General features: G+C 39.2%; 1 protein-coding gene across 4 annotated transcripts in view; it reads left to right on the forward strand.

Moving 5' to 3' along the window:
* The window catches only part of NBEAL1 (neurobeachin like 1), a 155,093-nt gene that overhangs the window by 74,373 nt on the left and 55,969 nt on the right, over positions 1 to 24,751 (forward strand). For 3 of the 4 annotated variants that reach the window (XM_040984461.1, XM_040984463.1, XM_040984465.1), the window contains 15 exons: positions 83 to 386; positions 1,358 to 1,443; positions 4,330 to 4,419; positions 8,314 to 8,473; positions 9,153 to 9,286; positions 9,735 to 9,894; positions 9,992 to 10,094; positions 10,610 to 10,766; positions 11,677 to 11,835; positions 13,172 to 13,331; positions 13,945 to 14,033; positions 16,353 to 16,928; positions 17,203 to 17,378; positions 18,097 to 18,250; positions 18,545 to 18,673. In XM_040984461.1, coding sequence (XP_040840395.1) covers positions 83 to 386; positions 1,358 to 1,443; positions 4,330 to 4,419; positions 8,314 to 8,473; positions 9,153 to 9,286; positions 9,735 to 9,894; positions 9,992 to 10,094; positions 10,610 to 10,766; positions 11,677 to 11,835; positions 13,172 to 13,331; positions 13,945 to 14,033; positions 16,353 to 16,928; positions 17,203 to 17,378; positions 18,097 to 18,250; positions 18,545 to 18,673 — 2,637 coding nt within the window. The remainder of the gene's footprint in view (positions 1 to 82; positions 387 to 1,357; positions 1,444 to 4,329; positions 4,420 to 8,313; positions 8,474 to 9,152; positions 9,287 to 9,734; positions 9,895 to 9,991; positions 10,095 to 10,609; positions 10,767 to 11,676; positions 11,836 to 13,171; positions 13,332 to 13,944; positions 14,034 to 16,352; positions 16,929 to 17,202; positions 17,379 to 18,096; positions 18,251 to 18,544; positions 18,674 to 24,751) is intronic. The other variant, XM_040984464.1, reaches the window with a different exon arrangement.

Raw genomic sequence — 24,751 nt, forward strand, 5'->3', positions numbered from 1 at the left:
GAGGTAGTTTCATGAAATGTTTCAGTTTAAAAATGAGGCTAGGAATCTAATTGAAACTGTTTTTGTGTTTCTTAATTTTTAGCCTTTTACTTCCTGCTGCATTGGTTCAGCTGGGCAAAGGACTACCACTCCTCCACCATCCCAAATCCCAGATCCTCCCTTTTCTTCTCCCATGACCCCTCATCGATCATCGTTTGGTGGGATTCTGTCATCAGCCTCCTGGGGAGGATCACCTGAAAAATCAAAATTAACTACCAAATTGATATCAGCTGGAACCCAAGACAGTGAATGGGGATGTCCCACATCTCTGGAGGGTCAGTTAGGGTCTGTTATTGTCTTCTGTGAAGCACTACAGCCTCCTCAAGTGAAGTCATTATATTTAGCAGGTGAGCATGTACACTTATAGTATTTAATTAAATTTAAGAGTTTTTCTTATTATCTAAGTATGTTCTGAGGAATATATTTTATTTGATGCTTATATTTTAATTTATGCTGAAAGGGAAGAAGCAGTATCATATACTTTGTGAAGGCACAAATGGAGCAAACTTCTGGAAAGTATTGGGATAGCTTTAACATTTACTATGTTAAAAATAGTAAAAATTATTAAAAAGCGATAAAAATTATTATTTCTTATAGCTGCTTCATTTCTTTTGTTCAAAATACATGACTTACTTAAGCTTCCTATGCATTTTTCCCTATGCATTTTAATATTGATAGAAACTGCACATTTAAAATGTGTTAGAGTGTTTGTACATATGATTTTCTTATTCTTGTGTGTTTAAGTATGAACTCCCAGGATAAATATTTGAAGTGAGTGAATATACTAATGGCTCAGAATACATATTGCTTAATGAGTTAGCAGGAACAGGTTAATTCCCAATATCTGTCAGTAAAACATAAGTGTTCCAGATTCACTACCAACTCAGTAAGATAAAATGGTCCATACTGTTCCTTCTGCTATTACATGTGAAGTTGAACCTTGTTTGAATTCATATTTCTTTGATATTTTACAAAATTAAGAATAATTTCTTACTCATTTACTATTTCTGTTGTGTTTATTCAGATTTTTGATTAAATGTTTTCTAAGTTTGTCTATGATATTTGAATTGGTTTACATGAGATGAACTATTTATTGATTTCTCTGTCAATTCTTCAATGCTATGTAAAATTTTCATATGTAGTGGAGATTGATCCAAGGTTTTAGATTAATTAGAAGTGATATAAAAGCACATATCTTAATGTTTTAACTGCATTATTTAAGTAACTAAGCAGCTGAATTTTAAATTTTGTTCTGATGACACAGAACCAAGGAGGCCATATTCAGTGATGTGTGTGTATGTGTATAAATAATTTTCAGGTCCAAATTGTTTAAATCTTTGGAAATGTCAAGAGTCTGACATAGCCGACCTGCCCGGTAACGTCCTTCTGCACTACACAGCAAAGGTCAGAGCAATCGCGGGACTGTCTGTCTACTTGTAACTGTGCTGGGAATGAAAATTCCTTTTGTGTTCCTTTTGTCATTGCAGTAGGTAGTTAAGAAGGAGAGGCTTTAATTGAATTAGCATTTTTAAAATTTTGGAAAGTTTCAAAGGAAGGTGAGAAGCAGTAAATATTAAGGTACACCTCTTGAGCTACAGCATAGATGCTACTGTATCATTCAACAGCAGGAATGAAAATGACCAAGGATGGAATTCATAGCGTCGGCTGGCTTGCGTAAATGAAGCTGTTTAAACTTGTGTTCTAGTTTTTTTTGAAGGAAAGATGAAACAATTACGCTCAATCTGAGTGCTTTTAAGATGTGATATAGGAAGTACAAGGAGAGGGAAAAAAAGTAATGTTTACTTCAGAAGGAGAAAAAATAAACTACAACCAGCCTCATCTGCCCTCATTGTATTCAGTGTTACATTGACTCAACAGTGCTTCAACTGTGAGATTATGGGTTATGGAATGTCTTTTTCTAGGTTAGCCCGCTGGTAACTTTATTAATTTTGGCTACTGATTATATTTGACTTAATAAAATTTACTTAGTTTGATAAATTTTAAATCTAGAGATAAATTAAAACAGTGGTCAAGCGATTTTCCACGTACTTTTCAATTAAATGTACCAGTTGCTAGCATTTTGCCATACTAACTGATTCTGTCAGCTCAAATCATTTGTGAAAGCACATTGACCTTGCTATCAGGACACTTCATCACTAAATATCTTTACATACTCATTTACCTAACGAAGAGACATGATTCATCTGATATGATCTGCTTGCAGATGTTCCCAGAAATGTTTAGCCTTTAACATGTCAATTATAAATCTCCTCACGTTTTGTGCATTGCATTGGTTATGTCCATTAAATTTTCTCTATTTTTTAATAGTGCCTTTTAAAATTAATTTATTTGCTTATTTTTCCGTCGAGTTCAGAGGCAGAGAGGCAGAGAGAGAGAGCTACCATCCATTGATTCACTGCATCTCTGTGAAAGCCAGGGTTAGCTGAAGCTATTGGGTGGCAGGAGTCCATTTATTTCAGCACTCAGCAGAGCCTTCCAGGGTACATATTAGTAGGTAGCTGGGGTCAGGAGTGGAATTGGAACTTATACCCAGGCGCTCTGATATGAGTGCATTTTAGCTGCCAGGCCAGAAAGTCACCCCTGGATTCTTGGCTTTATGTTTCTTTGTTTTCTGTGACTTTTCTCCCAAAAGATACATTTGTTTGCCCAACTATATTTTATATTACCTCTTATTTTTTAAAAAAAGATTTATTTATTTTTATTGAAAGGCGGGTATACAGAAAGGAGGAGAGACAGAGGAAGATCTTCCGTCCAGTGGTTCACTCCCCAAGTGGCCACAATGGCCAGTGCTGTGCCAATGCGAAGCCAGGAGCCAGGAATTTCTTCCGGGTCTCCCATGCAGGTGCAGGTTCCCAAGACTCTGGGCCATCCTCAACTGCTTTCTCAGGCTACAAGCAGGGAGCTGAATGGGAAGCAGGGCTGCCAGGATTAGAACCAGCGCCCATTTGGGATCCCGGGCATGCAAGGCGAGGACTTTAACCACTACACTATCGTGCCGGGCCCTATTAGCTCCTATTTTTACTATGTACTATCTAGTAAAGATGATTAAGGAATCTTGGATTTAATGCAAATATTATATTTGGTAGCATATTCTAGACATGTGATTGTCAGCTGGTCATTTTGATATTGCAGGCATTGTAATATTTTTACAAAGTAAGTTTGGCCTTGATAACACTAGGTTTGATTTTTTTTTGCTCTTTTAAAGATTTCTTTTTATTTAAAGGTAGATTTACCAAGAAAAGAAACAAGAACAGAGAGAGAGGTCTTCCATTCTCTGCTTCACTTCTCAAATGTCTGCAATGACTGAAGTTGAGCTAATCCAAAGCCAGGAACCAGGAGCTTCTTTTGGTTTCGCACGTGGGTGCAATGACCAAGGGTTTAAACTATTCTCACTACTTTCCCAGTCTATAAACAGGGAGCTGGACTGGAAGTGGAGCAGAGGAGTAGCACTGGCTTCTACGTGGGATGGCAGTGAAAATGCAGGAGGATTAGTCTGTTGAACACACTGCTGAGCAACACACTGCTGAGCTTCCCGCCCCCCTTCTCTCAGATTTATTTATTTTTATTGGAAAGGAAGATATCCAGAGAAAAGGATTGACACAGAGAAAGCTCATCCATCTGCTGCTTCAGTCCCCAAGTGGCTGTAATGGCCAGATCTGAGCTTATCTGAAGCCAGGTGCCGGCAGCTTCTTCCAGGTCTCCCACATGTGTGCAAGGTTTCAAAGCTTTGGACTGTCCTCAGCTGCTTTCCCAGGGAGGTAGATGGGAAGTGCAGCATCTAGCACATGAACCAGCGCTCAGATGGGATCCTGGCAGATGTAGGGTGAGAATTTAGGCTATTGTGCCAGGCCCTGAGCCCTGTTGTGTTTAAACTGCTAGAAGTAAAAGGCTATGGGAATGGGTGTGTTTAGCTTAGTGGTTCAGATAGTTGCATCCCACATCCCTGTGCTTGGGCTTGATTTCTAGATCTGCCTCCCAATTCTAGCTTCCTGATATTTCAATGAAGTTTTTGCTATAGTTCATGCCTCAGATGACAAGGGAGAGTGACTGATCTTTGATGAATGAATGCTGTGGCATCTAGTTCCTGGTTTTTTTGAGACGGAGAACAATCATGGTAAAATTCATGTGGTTAATGATCATTGACTAGGCTATATAACATTTACAGTAATGATGAAATGTTCCATATATTATTAGTTATGTTTTGTTCTAATTGCACGTAGTTGTTAACTGTGGTTCTCTTGTTTTTGTTTTGTGTTTTTTTTTCCTTAGGCCTGCAAAAATTCCATCTGTCTTGATTTATCTACTAACTGCCTGCATGGAAGATTAACAGGAAACAAAGTAGTGAATTGGGACATTAAGGTAAACAAAATAATAAACAATGGGCATCCTGTTATATCACTCATTTATCTGTCCTTTTAAAGATGTTTAAGCGCCAGTACATTGATATGAAAGGTAAGTCTCAATTAAAATGTTATGCTGATGTACAATTGGGAAGATAAGCAAGTAAGTAGTTGAATGACTATAGTGGTTGAATGATTATCTTGCGTGGAGATAATTGCTATTCTGTGCACCTAACAATCTGCATAAGAAAAATAGGCTACATAGTATTGCCTCATTCTTCCGTTGTTTATTCTTGGGCCCTGCACTGTTACAGGTACCTATGGTGCCGCCATCCCATGTAGGCACCCACTTGAGTCCTGGCACTTCCACTTCTGATCCAGCTGTCTGCTGATGTGCCTAGGAAAGCAGTGTAAGATGGCCCAAAAGTTTCTGTTGACTCTCCCATATAGTTTCAGGGGCCTAAAATCTTGGGTCACTCTCTATTGTTGTTAACAGCTATCAGCAATAGCTGAATCTGAAGTAGATTAGTCAGGACTCAAACCCACATACATATAGAATGCTGTTACTGTTGGTAGAGGATTAGCTTGCCTGCCATGGCACCAGTCCCATAAGTTTTTTTTTTTTTAATTAATTTAAAGGGGACAGATTTTATGTCTTCTATAGGTACAGTTCCACACTGTAGACAATCACACTTCCCTCATGCCCTTTCTATCCTTCACTTCCACTCCTTCCCTTCCCTCTCTTCAACAGCGTTTGCACAGACATACATTTTTTAAAAAAAGATTTATGTTTATTTTTATTTGTAAGGCAGTTATAGAGAGAAGGAGGGACAGAGAGAACAGTCTTTCATCTGCTGGGTTACTCCCCCAATGAACCAAGCGGTTGGGGCGGGCTAATCCGAAGCCAGGAGCTTCTTTGAGTCTCCTATGTGTGTGCAGAATCATCTTCTTCTGCTTTCGCAGGCCACAAGCAGGGAGTTAGATTTGAAGTGGAGCAACCTGGACTCAAACCAGCATCCACGTGGGTTGCTGGAACCAGAGGTGGAGGCTTCGCCTTTATTGCATTGATCCCACACACGGACATCATTTTATTCCACTTTATATTCACAGGCTTAATATTTAATAAGCAAAAAATAAGAACACCACATAACCACATTTCCAGTGGAGTTTAAACATGGGCTAATAACCCAAAATGACCATTTCATTCCTGCACCTGTTTTTGTGTTTTATATTAACATCCACAAATCTGAGAAAACACACGGTATTTGTGTTTTTGCAACTGGCTTATTTTGCTTAGCACAATGATTTCCAGTTGTACTCAATTTGTTATAAAAGGCTGACTTTTTAAATGGCTGAATAGTATTCCATAGAATATGAATAAATATATCACGTTTTCTTTACCCTTTCATCAGTCGATGGTCATCAGGTTGGTTACATATCTTAGTGTTGTGAATTGAGCATCAGTGAACAGAGGGTGCGGATTACTGTCCCCCATGCCATGTGGCAGATTTCAGTTCCTTCTCCTGTATCAGATACTTCTTTTTATTCATCTGTCTACAAGCTCTAACATACCCAAGTTTCTTCCTCTTTGAGGGTTAAAGTGAGTCATGTTTTGTTTTCCTAACTCTTGCTATCACTTCTTGTTTACCTTCTTTTTGGTTTCATATTGTGTACATTAAATGTTGCTTCCATTTAGAAACTGCTGCTTACTTTGCTAACTGAATTAGCTGTGCTTGTCATGGTATCTTTAGTACAGTATCATGTCATAAATCATGGTATGTAGTAACTGCTTGCCTGACTCTCCCATACTACTTAAAAAATTCCAACTGCTTTTTTCTCCCCACTGTTTTTTTTTTTCAATTATTTATTTATTTTTATTGGAAAGAAAGATATCCAGAGAGGAGAGACAGAGAAAGATCTTCCATCGGCTGCTTTTCTCTCCAAGTGACCGCAGTGGTTGGAGCTGAGCTGATCTGAAGCCAGAAGCCAAAAGCTGCTTCATGGTCTCCCATGTGGGTGCAGGGTCCCAAGGTTTTGGGTTCTCCTGGACTGCTTTCCCAGGCCATAAGTAGGGAGCTGGATGGAAAGTGGAGCAACTGGTGTATGAACCAGCTCCCATATGGGATCCTGGTGCATGCAAGGCAAGGACTTTGGTCACTAGGCTGCTGCACTAGGCCCTTGCCCTGCTGTCCAATGCAAGGAATATACAATAAATTTTTGACCAAGTAGTTAAGTTAGTAAAAGTTATTTAGGTTGACATGAAAATCTGAGATAATCTATACTCCTAAAATATACTATTTCCCTAAAGAGAATGTTTTATTTTAATTAATTAATTTATTTATGTGCTGATTGGTTTGTTGGTTAGTTGGTTGGTTGGTTGGTTGATTGGTTGGTTGGTTTGAAAGCATTTCCAGAGAGAGGCAAAGATAGAGAAAAAGGAATCTTCTATTTGTTGACTCATTCTCTGGGTGGCTCGGCCTGGCCAATGGCAGAAGGCAGGAGTTACTTCCAGTCCTCCCATGTGGGTGGCAGAGGCCCAAATATTGAGGTCATCTCCCGCTGATTTTCCCAGCCATTAGCTGGGATCTGAATTGGAGATAGAGCAGCCAAAGCACAGCCAGTTGGCCCTAAGAGATATCTTAAATGGAAGTTATAGCTTAAATAAAATTTTTAAAATATTAAATTATAAAAGGAAAATTGGTGGTAAATTTTAATTTTTGTCTGACAATTAAATGTACCTATTGTTTCAGTGAAACAGTTTATCAAAGGCCAGAGAATATATTTCATTAGGTTATCCAAAACATTGAATTTTGACTGAAGCCACCTACCTCATCTTGTTTGTTAATCAAAAGAGGAGGACTCAGGGCCTAGCACCTAAAGTCCTTTCCTTGAACACGCAAGGATCCCATATGGGTGCTGGTTCTAATCCCAGCAGCTCCACTTCCCATCCAGCTCTCTGATTGTGGCCTGGGAAAGCAGTCGGGGATGGCCCAAAGCCTTGGGACCCTACACCCACATTGGAGACCTGGAGGAGGTTCCTGGTTCCTAGCTTCGGATTGGCGCAGCACTGGCTGTTGTTGTGGTTACTTGGGGAGTGAATCATCAGATGGAAGATTTTCCTATCTCTCTCTCTTTCTCTCTGTATATCTGACTTTCCAATAAAAATAAGTAAATCTTAAAAAAAAAAAAAAAGGTTTATAAAAGTAGAGGAATCAATCATTTCTACCAGTAAATTTTTTTCATGATTTATTCTGCTGTTTTGAGAGCCATGATTCTCTAGTGACGGTTGTTTTGTACTTTATTATTAGAATTACATTATAAATCTTTTTATGGAATTATGTTTAGAATGCCTTTGTTTGAAATCCTTAAGCTTTGGCAAGTGCAGTGAATGTAGTTGATATGGTGGCCCCTAGGGTGCGCTTTGTCCTATCTTCTCACACAAGTATTTATTCAGTTTTGGCTCTCTTGGACATTGCTTTAAAGTTTATTTAGTGGGCCTTTCATTGTGGTGTAATATATTAAGCCACTACCTGTTATGTGGAGATTACATATGTGTGTCCCTTTGAGCTCCAGCTGCTCCACTTCCAAGACAGCTTACTACTAGTGTGCCTGGGAAAGCAGCAGAGAATGGCCCAAGTGCTTGGGTCCCTGCACCTACATGGGGGACCCAAACGAAACTCCTGGCTCCTTGCTTCAGCCTGGCCCAGCTCCAGCCATTATGGCCATGTGGGGAATTGAACCAGCATATGAAAGTTTTCTGTCTCTAGTTCTTGCTCTTTCTCTCTGCCTTTCAAATGAATAAAATCTTTTTTAAAAGTTTAGCAAAATTATATCACTTCATACATGCTATGTATATATTAAACAATAAAACTGTATCTGTTTTATAAAATTTAAAGTAGAATTTTCTTTTCAGGATATCATAAACTGCATAGGTGGACTAAATGTGCTCTTTCCTTTGTTGGAGCAAATCAGCCACTTTAATGAGGGACAGATTCCTGGAAGATTGAATGAACCTGAATTAGTAACACCTGTAGAAGAAGATCGAATGGTATTGACCTCCACAAAGGCATCAGGTATAAAGGTTAAGTTAGCACAAAATTGTCATTGAGACATTTGGGAATTGAGTGAGGAGTAGATTAAAATGTCATCACCATTTGTAGCTATTAGCAGCTGTTCCTGATTTTATATTATCATTCAGTAGGTGCCTAATACTTTGGTTAAAACTGAAGATGTTGATTTTATTCTTAACACTTTAGTTTATACTCTTTGTGGAAATACGACCACATGATTAATTTGAACTAGAGAGAATATTTATATGTGAATATATTCATGCAATATGCAGGTGTTTTTGCACAGATATGCTTTGGAAGCAAACTATTGAATTAATTCTCTTTTTGTTATGATATGTATTGTGATAACAGGAAAACCTGATGTAAAAATGATTAACAGGGTGGACATTTGGCATAGTACTTAACATGTTGCTTGTGATGCCTGAGTTCTATATGGGAGCTCCATTCTTGATGCTAGCTTCCTCCTAACGTGTACTCTGGGAAGCAGCAAGTGATGCTGTGAGTGTGGTTGGGTTCCTGTCTCCTAGTTTCAGTATGGCACACAGACATTGCTACTATGGTCATTTCAAGAGTGAACAAAGGATTGGAGATCTCTGTCTCTCTGCCTTGCAAATAAACATAAAAAAAAATCTTGAAAGTGATTAACTTAGTTATGCTATTTAACTTGTTCTTACTTCTACAGAGTCGAGACTAGAGAGAAACCTGGTTGCGACATTTATTTTGATTATGAAACATTTCATTCAGAGGCATCCTATCAACCAGGAAAATCTTATTCACTCCCATGGAGTTGCAACTCTTGGTACCTTACTTCAGAAGGTGAATCAATCTAGCATGTTGCTGTACTAGATTGTAAGATTAACAGTGCTGGGATATTCTTAATAAATGGATAATGTGTTTAAGGGTTATAGCTGATAGTTTAGATGGTATTAATGAGCATTATTTGTTTCATGGACAACTTTTTAAAACTTGTGTAATCACCTTACGCAAGAATGACTTCATAAGTGGTATATAATCTTTTAATTATATAACCATAATTGCTAGCTTCAAATTACATAACTTTGTTAGCTAAATTTTAGATACAAAAAAATGTGGCCTTAAGAAAACATGTTCCAGTGATACATCAGAAAATCTAATAATTAAATTTATATATAGTTTTAAAGTTTATATTTTTCAACTTTTTTTTTGTATTTTTACTTCAGGTAGACATTCTGATTTGAGAAAATTACTTGTACTGAACTTTGTGTATCCTTTTGTTTGATTTTAGGTGCCAAGCACCTTAATGGATGTTAATGTATTGATGGCAGTTCAATTGCTCATTGAACAAGTGTCATTAGAAAAAAATCTGCAGCTTCTGCAACAAATGTATCAGTATTTGCTCTTTGATTTTCGTATTTGGAACCGTGGAGATTTTCCTTTTCGAATTGGTAGGAATTGACTGATAAAATTTTATAGTTATTTTAGAAATTTGTCAAGACTTGTTTGAGTTTGAGTATGTAATTTCTGAGTGAGCTTTGCTTTCAGGTCATATACAGTATCTTTCAACCATCATTAAGGACAGCCGGAGAGTTTTCCGAAAGAAGTACGGTGTGCAGTTTCTCCTGGATACACTTCGGGTGTACTATGGGTATGGTGTCCTTGTTCATTTTCAGTTGTTTTGTGTCTGCTACTGATTAGAACATGAGGATTTTCTCTTCCCTAGTGATTATAATACCTTTTAATATTTGAGAGGCAGGATAATATAGAGATAAATTGGTGAACAGTCTTTTGCACACATTGGATTTGAATCCGGATTTCACTAGTTGTTTAGCTGTAGACAAATTATTTATCCTCTCTGAGTTGAGTTTCTTTGTGAAAAGGAGATAATAAAACTATGACTTTTCTGGTTGTTTGGGGGATTACATTAAATGAATTCATAATGTATAAAGCACTTAAAATTATGCCTGTTATAGATTCAATGTTGCATAAATGTAAACTTTAACACACCACTTTTTGTCATTGAAACGCTTCAACTGAATTTTTTTTCAGAGTAAAAGAAATTAAAAGGTACCATGAATTGTAATGATTCTGTAAAAGATTTTGCATTTCATAAAAAGTTTTAAAAATATTAAAACTTCAATGCATTTTTGTTTTATCTTTCAGAAGTGGTTGTAAATATAATGAACTAACTCTTGATGACATTCGAACAATAAGAACTTCTTTGTATGGACTAATTAAGTATTTTCTGTGCAAAGGTGGAACTCATGAGGAAATACAAAGTATTATAGGTTACATAGCTGCTACCAATGAAGAAGAGCAGGTATTACAGCTGAGATGAAACTTTTTTTCCTTCTCAACATTTAGAATGCACATTGGACATATGCAGACAATGGGATGCTGCTCTGTCTGACATTGTCTGTACCAGCAGTGACAGGGTGCACTTAAATAATAGACTGATGGAATTATGATTCTTTCTGAAGGACTACACCATTGTAGTAAAATGGGGAAAATCTGTTGGGGGTGGGAGTTTGAAGGGAAATCCTAGTCTATACAAAATGATACCACATAATTCTAACATTCAAAATATATATGTATATATACATTAAAAAAGAGAAAGAGGTCATTTTTCATAATGATCAAGCAGCGTAGGAATGTTTCTGTTAGGTTAATATAGATAGTTAGAAGATGTAACTGGGAGGGGCTTGGAATAGCACAGGCCTCATACTCAGGCTGGGAACCTTTGGTGTTTGGGAAGCACTGCAGACAAATGGCACTTGAAAGGCTCCCTGGATCGTTGCGTAGGCGACAGGCTCTGCCACAGTGCTCTCTGGCCCCCTTTCCCTTAGTCCTTGGAAAACAACTGTAACCAAAACATTCCTATTCCTGAAGATTTAGAGACCTGGGTAGAATGGATATAAGAGTAACTTGCAATAAACTTTTTGCCTTGGACTCCTGATCCTTGGTTCTCTGGGTCTTTGTAATATAACAGTACTTCTGCATCCCAGGTCCTGGGATCCAGATTCACAAGAAGACACATGACAGGAAATGTAGTAAGCCAAAAGCATGTTTTCAGGATGGAGTAGGAATGATTCAGAAGGTATCTGAGAGTGTAGTTAAGGTAAACTGTTAGAAATATAGGATTTAGTTAAAATAACCTTGGTGGTTTATGACTTCATGGTGCTAATATATTTGTGTGTGGTTTTTTGTTCTATGTTGCTCGATGTTAAAAGCTGTTTGGAATTTTGGAGGTACTCTTCAGTCTCTTGCGTAGCAGCCCAACTAGAGGTCAGCTTTTCTTACTGCTGTTTGAACCAGGAAATGCTGACATACTTTATGCCTTGCTGTTGAATCAGAAGTACTCTGACAGACTGCGGGAAATCGTTTTCAAGGTACAAACATTTCATGAGTATTTTTATATTTAGGAACAATTATGTTATGAATTTACTTGCAACATACCCTCTTCTATGGCTGAGTTTTTTTTTACATGTATGTTTTTAATTTTAAGTTGTTTGGTTTATTTTGATGTATTTTAATGTTTCAGTTGTTTGAACATTCAAAAATTAGTTTTGTAGTAGTCTGATAAATTTTCTCAATCAAGCCTCTAATTTTTGGTACCATCTTCAACTTAAAAGCTCTCAGCCCCTTTATTGTGTTTGAGTGGCAGTTCAGAACATTCTATCAATTAATAATAATGACTAACTTTAGAATGTCATGCAGCAAGCCCCTGTGCTTAGCTTTCTTGCAACAACTTTATGAAGTGGGTGTCCATTCCTGTCTGCCAGAAAGAAACTGAAGCCAGAAAGATCACTGTTTTATCAAAAAATATAGAATAAAAAAAGATTTTTTAAAAAAGAATATAGAATATAGTTTGGGGAGCTATTCAAAATATCCAAAAGTGTGACCTTTGGCTGAAACACTCCAGCTTTTTGCTCCTGTGAGTAGAGGAGTCAGTCATATTTCTACAAGCAGAAGCATATTTTCATAGTTTATTGTTTGTTACGACTATTTGGTCATTGACATTAGAGTTACACTACAAAGTCTGCTTATGAGGCTAGGTTTGAAATTCCTAAACTTTCAAAAACAAAGGTGCAATTAAAATGGTCTGGTGCTAATTTTCCACAGTGCAAGAGTTCTGCTGAGGAGATTTGGCATTTCTTCTTCACCATAACTTTCAAGGGATTGTTTAGGATAGTCCATGAAAATTACTCTTACCATGTAGGGTTACAGTATTTGTCTTGTAAAACATTGATGTTACCTCAAGAAGTGTAGGATGACTGATTTTAGTTATCCATTTTAGCATATGAGTAAATTACTTCACAAATATTGGCTTGTTTTCGAAAATTATTTTGACAGCCATTTCATAAATGGAGTAATCCAGAGGTTTCCTGAAGGATCTTTATCTTTTTGAAAGATATTTGAATCAGTTTACTAAACCTTAGTCCTCAGGAGTGAAAATTTTAATATCTGTTATTTGCCATATTTAACATTTTAAACATTGCTTACTTAAACACTGACACATTTCAGCCCAGGTGCTCTTAATTTCATTTTTTCACAATGGTGTATTGTGAAGTATTCCTCTGTTTATGTTGTAGGCATTTTTGTACTTGAAGAATAAGGTGATGCACTACAAGCCAACATACAATGATGTTATATTCAATATTAACCTATGTGACAAGCTATTCTTGTTTTTTGTATTTAGAGGAATGTATTACTTGTTTTTTCTAGGTCTTGGAACAAATGTTGAAGTGTACAAATGTTTACGAACGTAGCAAGCAGCGTATTCGACTCAGAGAGGTTGGCTATTCTGGATTGGGACTCCTCCTTAATGAAGCACCTGTCAGTACTTCTCTTATTAGAAACCTCACCCATCAGATCCTAAATACAGGTATGACTAAGAAACATCGAGAGGTGTTTCTTCCCTCTATTTTCCTTCTATTTTACGTTACTTAATACTTGACCTAGAAGAGATTTTTTTAGAGGTTGCCTCATGTAGTTTTCAGTAAATATTTGTGGATTAAAAAATTTAATTCTTAATTGACTCTACTTAACAAGAAAAAGAAATTAGGAAAAATATGTGTAACAGATTTTTTATGGAGCTTAAATTTGGATTAAGTATAATTTCAAATGCTCTTAAATTTCTGATTTTTAATGTAAAGTTTTTAGTACTTATTACAAATAAAATTTATGCCATATGCAGAGAGTTTTGATGCATGGACACAATGTTTTGCCATGATCGGTCTATGATCTTGTTGATAATACATGTTTCAAAATTAAGTAATAGTAGAGGAGACACACATTGTGGCTGTTTGTTCAGGCAGATAAGGACAATGAATATCATCATTTAGGTTTAACATAGCGGTGTTGATGAAATTGGGCACATTGTAATTTTTATTCTAGAGCGAAATAATTGTCTCAGCCTTTATGTAGTTACTACCCAGTTTCTTCTCTGATTATATTTGAAATATAATTTTAATTTTTTTTGTTTTTTTCCACCACAGATTCAGTTATTAATTTCAAAGACCTGTTGTCTGTGGTATATATGTCTCACAGAACATACTTAAATGTCAGAGTGGTCATCTGCAGAAAGGTTAGTGAATTTTTCAGACATGTTTTAACAGTAGCATCATCATCAGCTGCAGATAACTTTTATACTAAGTTGTTTGCCACTGCTACAAGTTTTCAGTTCTTTTCTTTTACAAGTAACATAATTTTGTCAACAGTTTCCTTTTTGAAATGAATTAAATTCATAGTCACAAATCAACATGTGAGCTGTTGTAGTATATAGGCTGCCAGAGTGAGCACAACACCTGAATTATTATTTGTAGCGCTACATTATTCCCTGGAAATATTCCCTAAAAAATTATTATGAAAGAATAGTTTGTCTGAAAATTTCAGTGATTATTTGTAATTCATATTTATTTCAGAGTTTCTGAATCTTTTGGACTTTGTGGAAAAACATTTAAAATATTTGTACAGTTATGCCAACCGTGGTTTGTCTTAAACACACATTTAACCTTTAACTTAGGAGCTCTGGCTCTGGCTCACTGGTGTGTACGCTTCTCATTCTCTCCCTGTCTCTCTCTAGTTCTCCAAAACAATCAAAAACACATCTGAATGCTTACTGATAAACATTTGAGTTGTTCTTGTTTTCCCAAGTTCAAAACTGTTATTAAGGGCCCTGCACGGTAGTCTAGTACCTAAACTCCTCGTCTTGCATGCTCCAGGATCCCATAAGGTGCTTCTTCTAATCCCAGCGACCCCACTTCCCATCCAGCTCCTTGCTTGTGGCCTGGGAAAGCAATGGAGGACAGCCCAAAGCCTTGGGACCCTGAACCTGCGTGGGAGACCCCGAGGAGGCTCTGGGCTCCTGGTTTTGGATTGGTTAGGCTCCAGTTATTGCGGCTGCATGAGCAGTGAATCAACGGATAGAAGATCTTCCTCTCTGCCTATCCTTCTCTCTGTATATCTGATTTTCCAATAAAAATAAATAAATCATTAAAAAAACCTGCTATTAAAAATGTTTTATATATATCTTTGCCTATTTGTACTCATTCACCTGTAGAACACACTCTGAAACATGTTAGCTGTGCCAAATGGTATTCACATTTTACATTTTGATAAATTATGCAAAATAGCTGCTATTTAAATATTTCCAAATACTCTGTAATACCAACATTTTTAACCTTACAAACTCAACCCTTGAGAATTTGAAGCAGGTTACAGGTTCATTGATTTCAGTGTGTAGTAGATAAAAGCAGTTCTCAGTGTGGCTTGATTTTGCTCCGTTATAGGAGTGTATAACAGACATAAAATAAGTCCTTTTTAATGAAATCCTTAAAATCATAAAATCAAGAAAAAGTTATTATTTTTTGCCAAGCAAAGCCTAATCTGGAAGGGGAAAATGATGTTCTGCATCATTAGACAATGGTATTTTACTGACTATAACGTTAGTGACAGGTGTCGTTATGACTCATTTCTTTTCATGTTAGTGCTGTCATGCTGAAGTTCTTAACATTTATTGTCACCTCCTGGTTTTGAGCCTTAAGGGAGATTCTCAAAACCCCAAGAGGTACAGTTTTTTTCGTCTACATTGCTTTGTGATAAAAATGCCCTAAAGATCTTCACTGAATTTATATATTTTTTAAAACTTGGTTTTACTTTTAAAGCACTGAAATAAAATAGTGGAGATCATACACATTGGCAGGTCAGTGTCCATGCTTTAATTTGGCCTTACTCCACCCAAGCAGTAGCATTTGTATTGTTCATTGTCAGCATTTTGGAATTAAAGCTGCATTTTTGTTTTGTTTCCACAATAATCTTACTGAAAAAGTATTTTTACAAAAGTAATCATAAACTTTACCATGAAAAAATATGAGACTGGAAAGTGTCTTGGCAGTTTTTATCAAAGATCCCAACCCAGGCACTTCGACAGGTGTTGAGGACATCCCAAGCAGGGCGTTTTAAGGTTTAACATTGTGCTACAGTTCCCTTCTTTCCTGTGGCCTTTTTTGCTTTGTTTCCACTTTGGCCAGAGCTTGTATGGCTGACTGCCTCATCCACCTCCTCTTAGCTCCTCCTTGTCTGACTTTCCTCTTAGAGATCTTGGTAACAGGGAAGCCACAGGTGTTGGGTACCTGCTTTCATGAAGCAGGGCTGCCTGACAGCTGCTGCTCCCCATGCCTGTTTTCCAGTCACTGTCTTAAGTACAGCTCTGCTGTGTATGAGAAGTAGTATGAAAATTAGTTAGAAATAATATTAGTCCCCCAAAGAGTTCTTAATCTAATTAAGAACATAATCTTTTGAAAATATATCCTTCCACAGTATATCATTAACATAATTGAAAAGACCCTATTTTGATATAAATTGTATATTTAAAAATAATTTTATACTCTTAATTTTTGTGCAGGTCTTACAGATTTTGAAGTCCCAGTCAGATGCGGCCCATCAAATATCACAGCAAGTGGGATGGCAAGACACATTTGTTAGACTGTTTTTAAAAACAAACTTTGAAAATGGAAATACTTTTCATAAGTACAGTAAGGCAGTTCCAATGAAAGACAATGATCAAAATATATCAGCAGAAGATGTTAAGAGGAACTTCGATGAAAAGACAGATGAGGAAAAAACCAACTCTTTTGCCTCAGGGAATGTATCTTCAGATCAGTGGAGTTTGGGAGACAGACAGTCCCTTGACTCGAATGCACCATTATTTCAGGAAGATAGTTCTGTGGGAGAATTGTCTTTTAAATCAGAGAATCAAGAAGAATTTTGTCCCAGTATCCCTTCACATTTGAGTTTAGATCTCAGTGGAATTGACTCATGTGAATTGAGTGATAGTAGCAGTCAGATGCCAGACAGCCTGCCTAGCACACCATCCCCAATGGAGTCTGTGAAGTCCTTTTCTGTACAGTCTGACAGAGAAAGCAGCGTCACAAATGATACGGGCTTTAGCGATGACTACTCTTTACTTGAAAGCCAAGAGGTAAAATTCCATGTTTTTCTAAAAGTTTATCTTTTTAATGTCGGCTACGTACTTTTATTCCTCCAAAATACATAAGCAGTTTGAACAATTTTGTATCATATTCATGTTCTTAGTCTCATGACATAAGGCTTAGAAACCTGAAAGTCTTGAGAACAAAGCTTCTGGGTTTATCAAGGCACTTACAAGATAATTAAAATCAGTATATGTGGTAGTTCTTATGATGTACCTTGATAATCTCTTCCTTCCAGTAATTTAATATTATTTTATTTTACAGAGGTGTGAGGAGGAGCTTTTTCAACTACTGACAAGTATTTTGACTTATGTAATGTGTAAAGGACTAGAAAAGTCAGATGATGATGCTTGGACTGAACGAGGACAAGTGTTTTCGGCACTAACCAAACCAGGAATATCCAGCGAGCTACTTCGACCACCAGATGAAATAAAACTTACGTAAGCCATCAGTTAGTGATTTTCCACCCACTTTTTGGAGTGGGCAGGACTTGAAAATAGTCATAATAGGTTAATCAATGACGGGGAGAAAAGGAAAAATTCTGCCCCATGCCTTTTCCTGACTATTACCATTCTTCTGGGGTCTAGAGAAAAAGCAAATTACAGTGTGAGATTTACAATATTGGAGCACTTGTTGCACTGTGTTCTACACTATTGTTCACAATAAGTGTTTGTTTCCATGCAATGGGAAAGGACTTGTGTTTTCATGAAAAGTATTTCTCTTTTAAGTCATTTAGAGTCCCTTGTGAATGATGGCACACTGTAATAGTAGCACACTAGGAAAAATATATCACTATTTTTCACAGGACTGGACCATCTGTGAACAATAATGTTTTTTTTCCCTGACCTTCCCAATTTCCAACTTTAAATAAACCATTTGGAGTATTTCATGTAGATTAGGCAGTAAGTTGTTGCCATAGCTTTTTGCCTAGTCAAATAAAACATAGCTTTTAGTTAACTATACATAATGAAATATACATAATGAAAAAGTTGTTGCAATATTACATTCTATCCACAATGCCGTAATTATATTTTCAATGATAGTATATCATTGGAGAGATTAAAATAAAAATACTAATAATTAAGTGTTGTTGTTTTTCATATTTTTCTGCCTTTCTAAGCTTACAGTGGTTTTAAGAGGACTTTGTTTTACGCTTAGTTTGCTACAGAAGATGTTAGAATGGGCAGTCACAGAAAACAAAGACGCAAAAACAAATCCAGTAACTGCTGAAAATGCCTTCCGACTCATGCTGATCGTACAGGACTTCCTGCAGTCAGAAGGACTAGTTAATTCAAACATGTGGACTGAAAAGGTGCCGTAATAATCCTTTGCAATTACAGTGTGGATAGTTAAGGGCATGGCAAAGAAAGAAATATTATATCCCTCTGTTTCTCTTTAGTACTTAATCAGACATGGTAAGCACTGGTAAGATGTCATGAGCATACAGAAATTGTTAAATGTTGCTAGCATAGTCACTTTTGCCTTTGGCAAGTAAATATTGGACTAGTTTTGAAATATTTATGATTGTTATGGGGGAAAAAGTCATCATTTATAAATTAAAAATTCTGAGCTTGCTTTTTTTTTCTTAATTTCTTCATTGTAATAGCTATTAGAAGATATCATGCTGCTCTTTGATTGCCTGTCTGTCTGGTTTGCTGAAAATCCAGTATGGATAAAACTCTCTCAAATTCAGATCCAATTGCTTCTAGGATTCATTGGGAGTGGCAATCTGCAGGTTAGTTGATTCTTTTTGTTAATTTCTATACTTGTATGCAGCATAGGTGTTATTTGTATGACAAGTGAATAATAATCTTTTTTTGGTGTTTTGATCTTTCCATTCTAAAAAAAGAAGTCCATGATTTTAATCCATAATTTTACATTATGTCTGATGATTTTTGTTCACCCAACTCTAAATACCTAAGTACTGGCATTGTGCTTGATTTTAAAAATAATTTGCGCCATTCCTTCCCAAAGGTGTCTGGGAGAAGCCGGCTCCTGGGGTTCTGGGGGTGCAGGCTTGCAGGGGACAATGGGGATAGTACTGGCAGGATCATGAGGAGACCTGGGGGATCAAGTTCTGGCAGGTGGAGCGAGCCTGGGGATTTCCCCATGCACTTGGTTCTGGGTGAGGTGAGGAGAGGGGAGGGGGCAGTCTCAGGTTAGTATGCTGGCCTAGTGTGCTGGTGGATCAGGCCTGGGAAACTTTGAGTGGGCCTGGATCTTAAGAAGAGTAAGGTCCCAGGCCAACACATCTGCCAGGAACTTGGGACCCTGGTGGGCAGGCAGAGCTCTAGACAAGCTCACAACCGACTGATCTTCAGAAGGCTGGACTGTGGAACCCATGCACTCCTAGGCACAGCAACTGTAGATTCATTAGGGAAAGGGGCAGAAGGGTGTGGGAAGGGAGGACCCCTAGGGAGTGTGTTTCAGGTGAAGAATGATTTCTGAGGGATTCCCAATGACAAGGTTACTGTACTTGCAGGTAAGCGAAGAGGCTAACCTGGAAAGTTTGGAGGGGAGAGGCCAGAGGACCTTTATGGGTCAGACTGAGGCACCAGAGCTGGACTAATTAGCATGAAACAGTGCCAACTGCCACACACTAGCCCACTCAAAGCTAGGGTTGGGAACCTGCCTGGCAGGGCTAGATCACAGTAAACACTAGAGAGTGTCAGAATAGGGGACGGGTCATGTTAGGCTGGACCATGACACTAACTAGCACACAAGAGAACCAGGTCCCAAGATAGATTCTGTGGGGGATATGTGGACCCAACTCAGTGGAACTGCAGTTTCTGCTGGTTTGCATAAGAACTTGGGGGTGGTGATGAGCTGAGCTAGGCATGACCACAGAACCCTTCAACACTCATGAGTACTGGGGTCAAACGCAGGCTGGGCAGGGCCAGGCTACAACATCCACCAGCTCATACAAAGGCTGGGACAGAGGGGGCAGGCTATGCCAGGTAAGGGCCTAGCAACTGCTGTTAAGTATGAGATCTAGGTCTGGAAGAGGGCCTGGTTGGGGAACTTGGGAAAATCCAATGATGGGCCATAGTTCCCACTGGAGACCATGTGGTTCAGACCTGGTGTTGGTCAAGCTGAGCAAGGTAGCTCCACTTATTGGCAAGTGTGGGTTGGTTCTGGAGAGGGGTGTACCAGGCAAGGCTGGGCCAAACTTAGCCCACTGGCAGGTGCAGGAGCCAGGATGGAGTATGGGTCCTGCTGGGCTAGACTATCACACCAGTCAGTTTGTATGAGCCAGGGATGGCAGCAGACTAGACAGGGCTAGGTTACAGCACCCACCAGCAAGAGTTGGGAGTGGGAGCGGACTGGGGCAGATCAGGCTGCAGCATCCACTGGCGAAGGCCAAGCTGGGTGATGGTTGTGCCAAGTTGGGTCAGAGCAACCACTGGTGTGTATAATATCCATGCTTGGGAACAGACCTGGTTGGGGAACTAAGGGGAAGTCTCGGCTGAGATGTGATTTCCATTGGTGAGTGCAAGAACCTGAATGGAGTTGGTGATCTGGGCTGGACATGACTGCAGTATCACTTGTGATGGGTTTTAGACTGGGTCTGGGTTGTGCCAGACTGAGCTAGACTCCAGCACCCACTGGTGATTGTGAGAGCCGGGGTGGATGTAGGACAGACTGGGATAGATCTCAGAACCCACTAAAGCACACAAGAGCTGTGTCTGTGTGTGGACCTCGTGTGGCTGGGCTATAGTAAGAACTGGAATGGGTGTGGGCTGGTTGAGCAAGGCCACTATTCCTGCCTTGGCAGGAGGTGGACTAAGTCTGGGCCACGGATGCACCAGTATGCGAGATCTGCCACTTTGGAGGAGACCTGAGATAGGAGCTTAGGGAACTCTTCTGTCAGGATGTAATTTCTACAGATAGCAAAGACTGGGAGCAGCCCAGACCAGGCTAGGTTACCTTACCTGCTGGCATATGTATGGGTCAGGTCTGGGAGCAAGGAAGGCTGGGCCCATCCACAGCACCCATGGGCAGATATGAGAACCAGGAAGGGGTACAAGACAGGCTGGATCAGGCCATAACACTACACAGTTCACATGAGGGCTGGAACTTGGAGCTGGTTGGGTTGGGCTAAGCTGCAATACTGGCTGGCAAATGCCAATATGAGGTGAGTCATGGTGGATGGGGCCGCAGCACCCACCAACACACGTGAGATCCCGGAGGTTGGGGTGCAAGCCCAGTAGGGGCTCCTTGGGGCTCCCCTGCTGAGGCACTGTCCCCATTGGCAAGCATGAGAATTGGGATGAGGGTAGACCAGGCCAGGCAGGGCTACAACACCTGTTGACTTGTATGTGAATTGCGTTAGGGGGAGAACCAAGCTGGGCTAATCAATTGTACCCACTGATATATGCATAAGTCAAAGTGTGTATGGGTTAGGCTTTGCCGCAGCATCAGCTGGCAAGTGCTAGGACTGGGGGCAAACCTGTCAAGCTAGACTGCAGAATCACTTGGGAAGTCCAAGATCCACGACTGGGAGTGGGCCCAGTAGGGAAACTATGGGCGCCTCTGATGGGTTGCAACTCTCACTGGTGAGCATGAGAACCAGGGCTGGGGATGGGCCTGGCTAAACAGGTTGTGGCACCTATACCAGCATGAGTGATGCCAGTCACGGCACCTATTGGTTTGCATAGGAGACAAGGGTGGAGACAACTGACCAAGCAATTGCAACCACCAGTGTGTGCGTAGGCTGATGTGGGTGACAGAGTCAGAACCCATACAAGCAAGCACAAACAAGAATCAGGTCTGGGATCACCTCAGACGAGGTTTCTTTGGGTATTCTGCCAACTGAACTGCTGGACTTAGAACTCCAGCCATGAGAATTGCAGGTTCTGTGGTCTGACCGTGGGGTGCATGTCAGAACTTGGCTTCCTCAATGGCTTTGACAGCAGTAGACAGCATACCCAGATGCACAGGGAGAATATGGCAGTACATTGGAGCCTGCAGAAGACACCTAATGCCATAGCAGAGGATGGAGAGCAGAACAAATTGATCCACTACCCCAGCCAAACGTTGGCAGCAAATATATGGGTGAATGGAGACTCAGAGTGGACTATGTCAGCCAATGGACCTTGGAAGGATTTCCTCATCCTTGGATTTGAGAGATTGACAGCATTTCAGGATTATCAAAAAACTTGAGCAGGACACTTGGAACATGCCCCACACCGGGGACCCTGTGATAGCATCAGGTGGCCATTCCCCAACCCTGAGTACGGAGATAGTGGGAAGGCTTGGTGCAGCTTCTCCCCTTACCTCCCCTCTTCCCTCAGACACAGCAAAAACAAAATGTGGAAACAGTTGTCTCACTCATTTTCCCCTAACCCTGCACTTTTCTCACCCTAATAAACTGTGAAATATCATCAGAAATAAAATTTAAAAAACCAAATGATAAATTTGGTTGAGGGTTCAGAGTGGGACTAGGCTCTAAGCATAAATAAAGTAGATACTTTGTTAGGAATATTGAGAAGGTACTGATGTTGTGGTGTAGCAAGTAAAGCTGCCACCTATAATGCTAACTATTTCTATCCATCCCCCTGAAATGGTCGCAGAAATTAGCTGAAGATAGTCTAAGTGTGTTAGTCCCTGCCAACTATGTAGGAGACTTGCATATGGCTGCTGACTTTGGCCTGGCTCAGCTCTGGCCGTTGTGGCCATTTGGGGAGTGAATCAGCACATGGGATATGTGTCTGCCTCCCCTTTTTTCCCCTGTAACTCTTTGAATTATATAAGTAAAAAAAATTTTTTTTAAATCAAGTGTAAGATTCTGGCATACATGCTGTTTTAACAGTTGTAGTCTAATGATTCTGTTTTTTGGTAGGTATATGGTTGTTTCTGATTTAAAACGTAGTGTGTGTCATGCAACAAGGTGGAGGAATCCACCATCGGAGGAGGGTTATGGGAGGGGTGGGGGGGAATCCCAGTACCTATAAAACTGTGTTACATAATGCAGTGCTATTAATAATAATAATAATAAAATGTAGTGTGTGCTCATTGTGGAAAATACAAGCATGCAGAGGGAAAATAAATATAGATAAATTCTGTAGCCTATGAGCAAAGAGTTGTAGCCTTTGAAAAAACAACTGTTGGTCTTTTAGTGTATTGTTTCCTTCTTGTCATTTTTTTCTATGAATATTTGTTTCAGATGATTGCAATTATAATACATTGTGAAATTTTTCTGTTTAATTTTTCTTAGTGTTCCATGTTGCTTATTTATTTGAAAGGCGGCTATACAGAGGAAGAGGAAGAGTAGGGGAAGGGAGAAGAGGAATAGAGAGAATGTGATTCATCTTCCACCTGCTCTTTCACTCTCCCCAGCCATGACTGGGGCTGGGTCAGGCTGAAGCCAGGAACCTGGAGCTCCTCGTGGAGCTTCAGATCTCTCATGGTTGCAGGGGCCTCTGCACTTGAACCATCTTCAGCTGCTTTCCCAGGAGCATTAACAGAGAACTGAATTATAAGTGGAGCAGCCAGACCCAAAAACAGTATGGGATGCCAGTGTTGCAACTCTGGCTGCTCTGTGTTCCCTTTTTTCAAAATAGGTTTTTTTTTCCCCCATTTTATTATAAAAAGGCAATATTATTATAAAAAAATTTACAAATCCCTTTTATTGTAGAAAGTCTGGGGAAATGCAGAGAAACCAGACAAAAATCAATATTAGGACACGCAAATGCTATATGCTTGACTTGTATGTTTTTAAAAATAATTTTAAAATATATGAACTGGGAACTTTTAAAAATCATTTTTCTAGGATCTGGCATGATGGATCGGTTGGCTAATCCACCACCTCCAATCTCCAGCATGCCAAATGGGCACTGATTCATGTCCAGCTGCTTCATCCGCTTCTCATCATGCTCTCCTTGTGGCCTGGGAAGGCAGTAGAGAATGACCCCTAGCTTTTGGGTCCCTGATCCTGTACGGGAGACTTGGAGGAGGCTCTTGGCCCCTGGGTTCAGATCAGATCAGCTCCAGCCATTGTGGCTGCTTGTGGAGTGAATCAGTGGACAGAAGATCTTTCTCTATCTCTCCTCTCTGGAAATCTACCTTTCCAATAAAAATAAATATTTTTTTTAAATGGTGATTGTCTGTCTGCTAAAGTAATTCACTTAATTTTAGCTAAAGGCTGAAAGGCAGTTCTCTGCAGTCATGTAATCTAAGGAGATAATCTAAAATACTGAACAATTTTTATAGTCATGTATGTTCATCATAGCTTTTTTCTTTTCTTTCTCAAAAAATAGAACAAGAATAGCTTTCTTGGCTTTTTTCATTAATATTAACCTAATGGATGTTAAAATGGTTGTATTTTATTTTTAAAAGACTTAATTTATTAGATTTGTTTATTCATCTGCAGGTCAAGTTACAGAGAGAAAGAGGGAGAGACAGAAATCTTCTAACTGCTGTGGTTTTTGTTTTTTTGTTTTTGTTTTTGTTTTTCCCAGATGGCTATAGCAGCCTAGGCTAGCCCAGGCTTAAACAGGGAACCTGGAACTCCAGTTGTCTGGGTCTCCTGCATGGGATGGAGGGTCCCAAGGATTTGGGCGACTTTCCACTGCTTTACCTAGGCCTCAAGCCTGCAACAGGACCTCAAGTAGTATAGCTGGGACTTGAACTGGTGCCCATGCGAGATGCTGATATCACAGGAGTTGGTTTTACCTGCTTCTCCACAACGCTGGCCCCCTGATGCTTGTGTTGGAAACTCTGTTCCACTTTAGTTTTGTGCAGTGTGTTTTTTTTTTTTAAATCAAGTGTTTCTGGATAATATGCTTATTTGCTTAACTCATCACTCAATACA

Source organism: Ochotona curzoniae, unplaced genomic scaffold, assembly GCF_017591425.1.
Source record: "Ochotona curzoniae isolate NIBS_2020 unplaced genomic scaffold, NIBS_Ocur_1.0 contig_4148, whole genome shotgun sequence".
Taxonomy (NCBI): Eukaryota; Metazoa; Chordata; class Mammalia; order Lagomorpha; family Ochotonidae; genus Ochotona; species Ochotona curzoniae.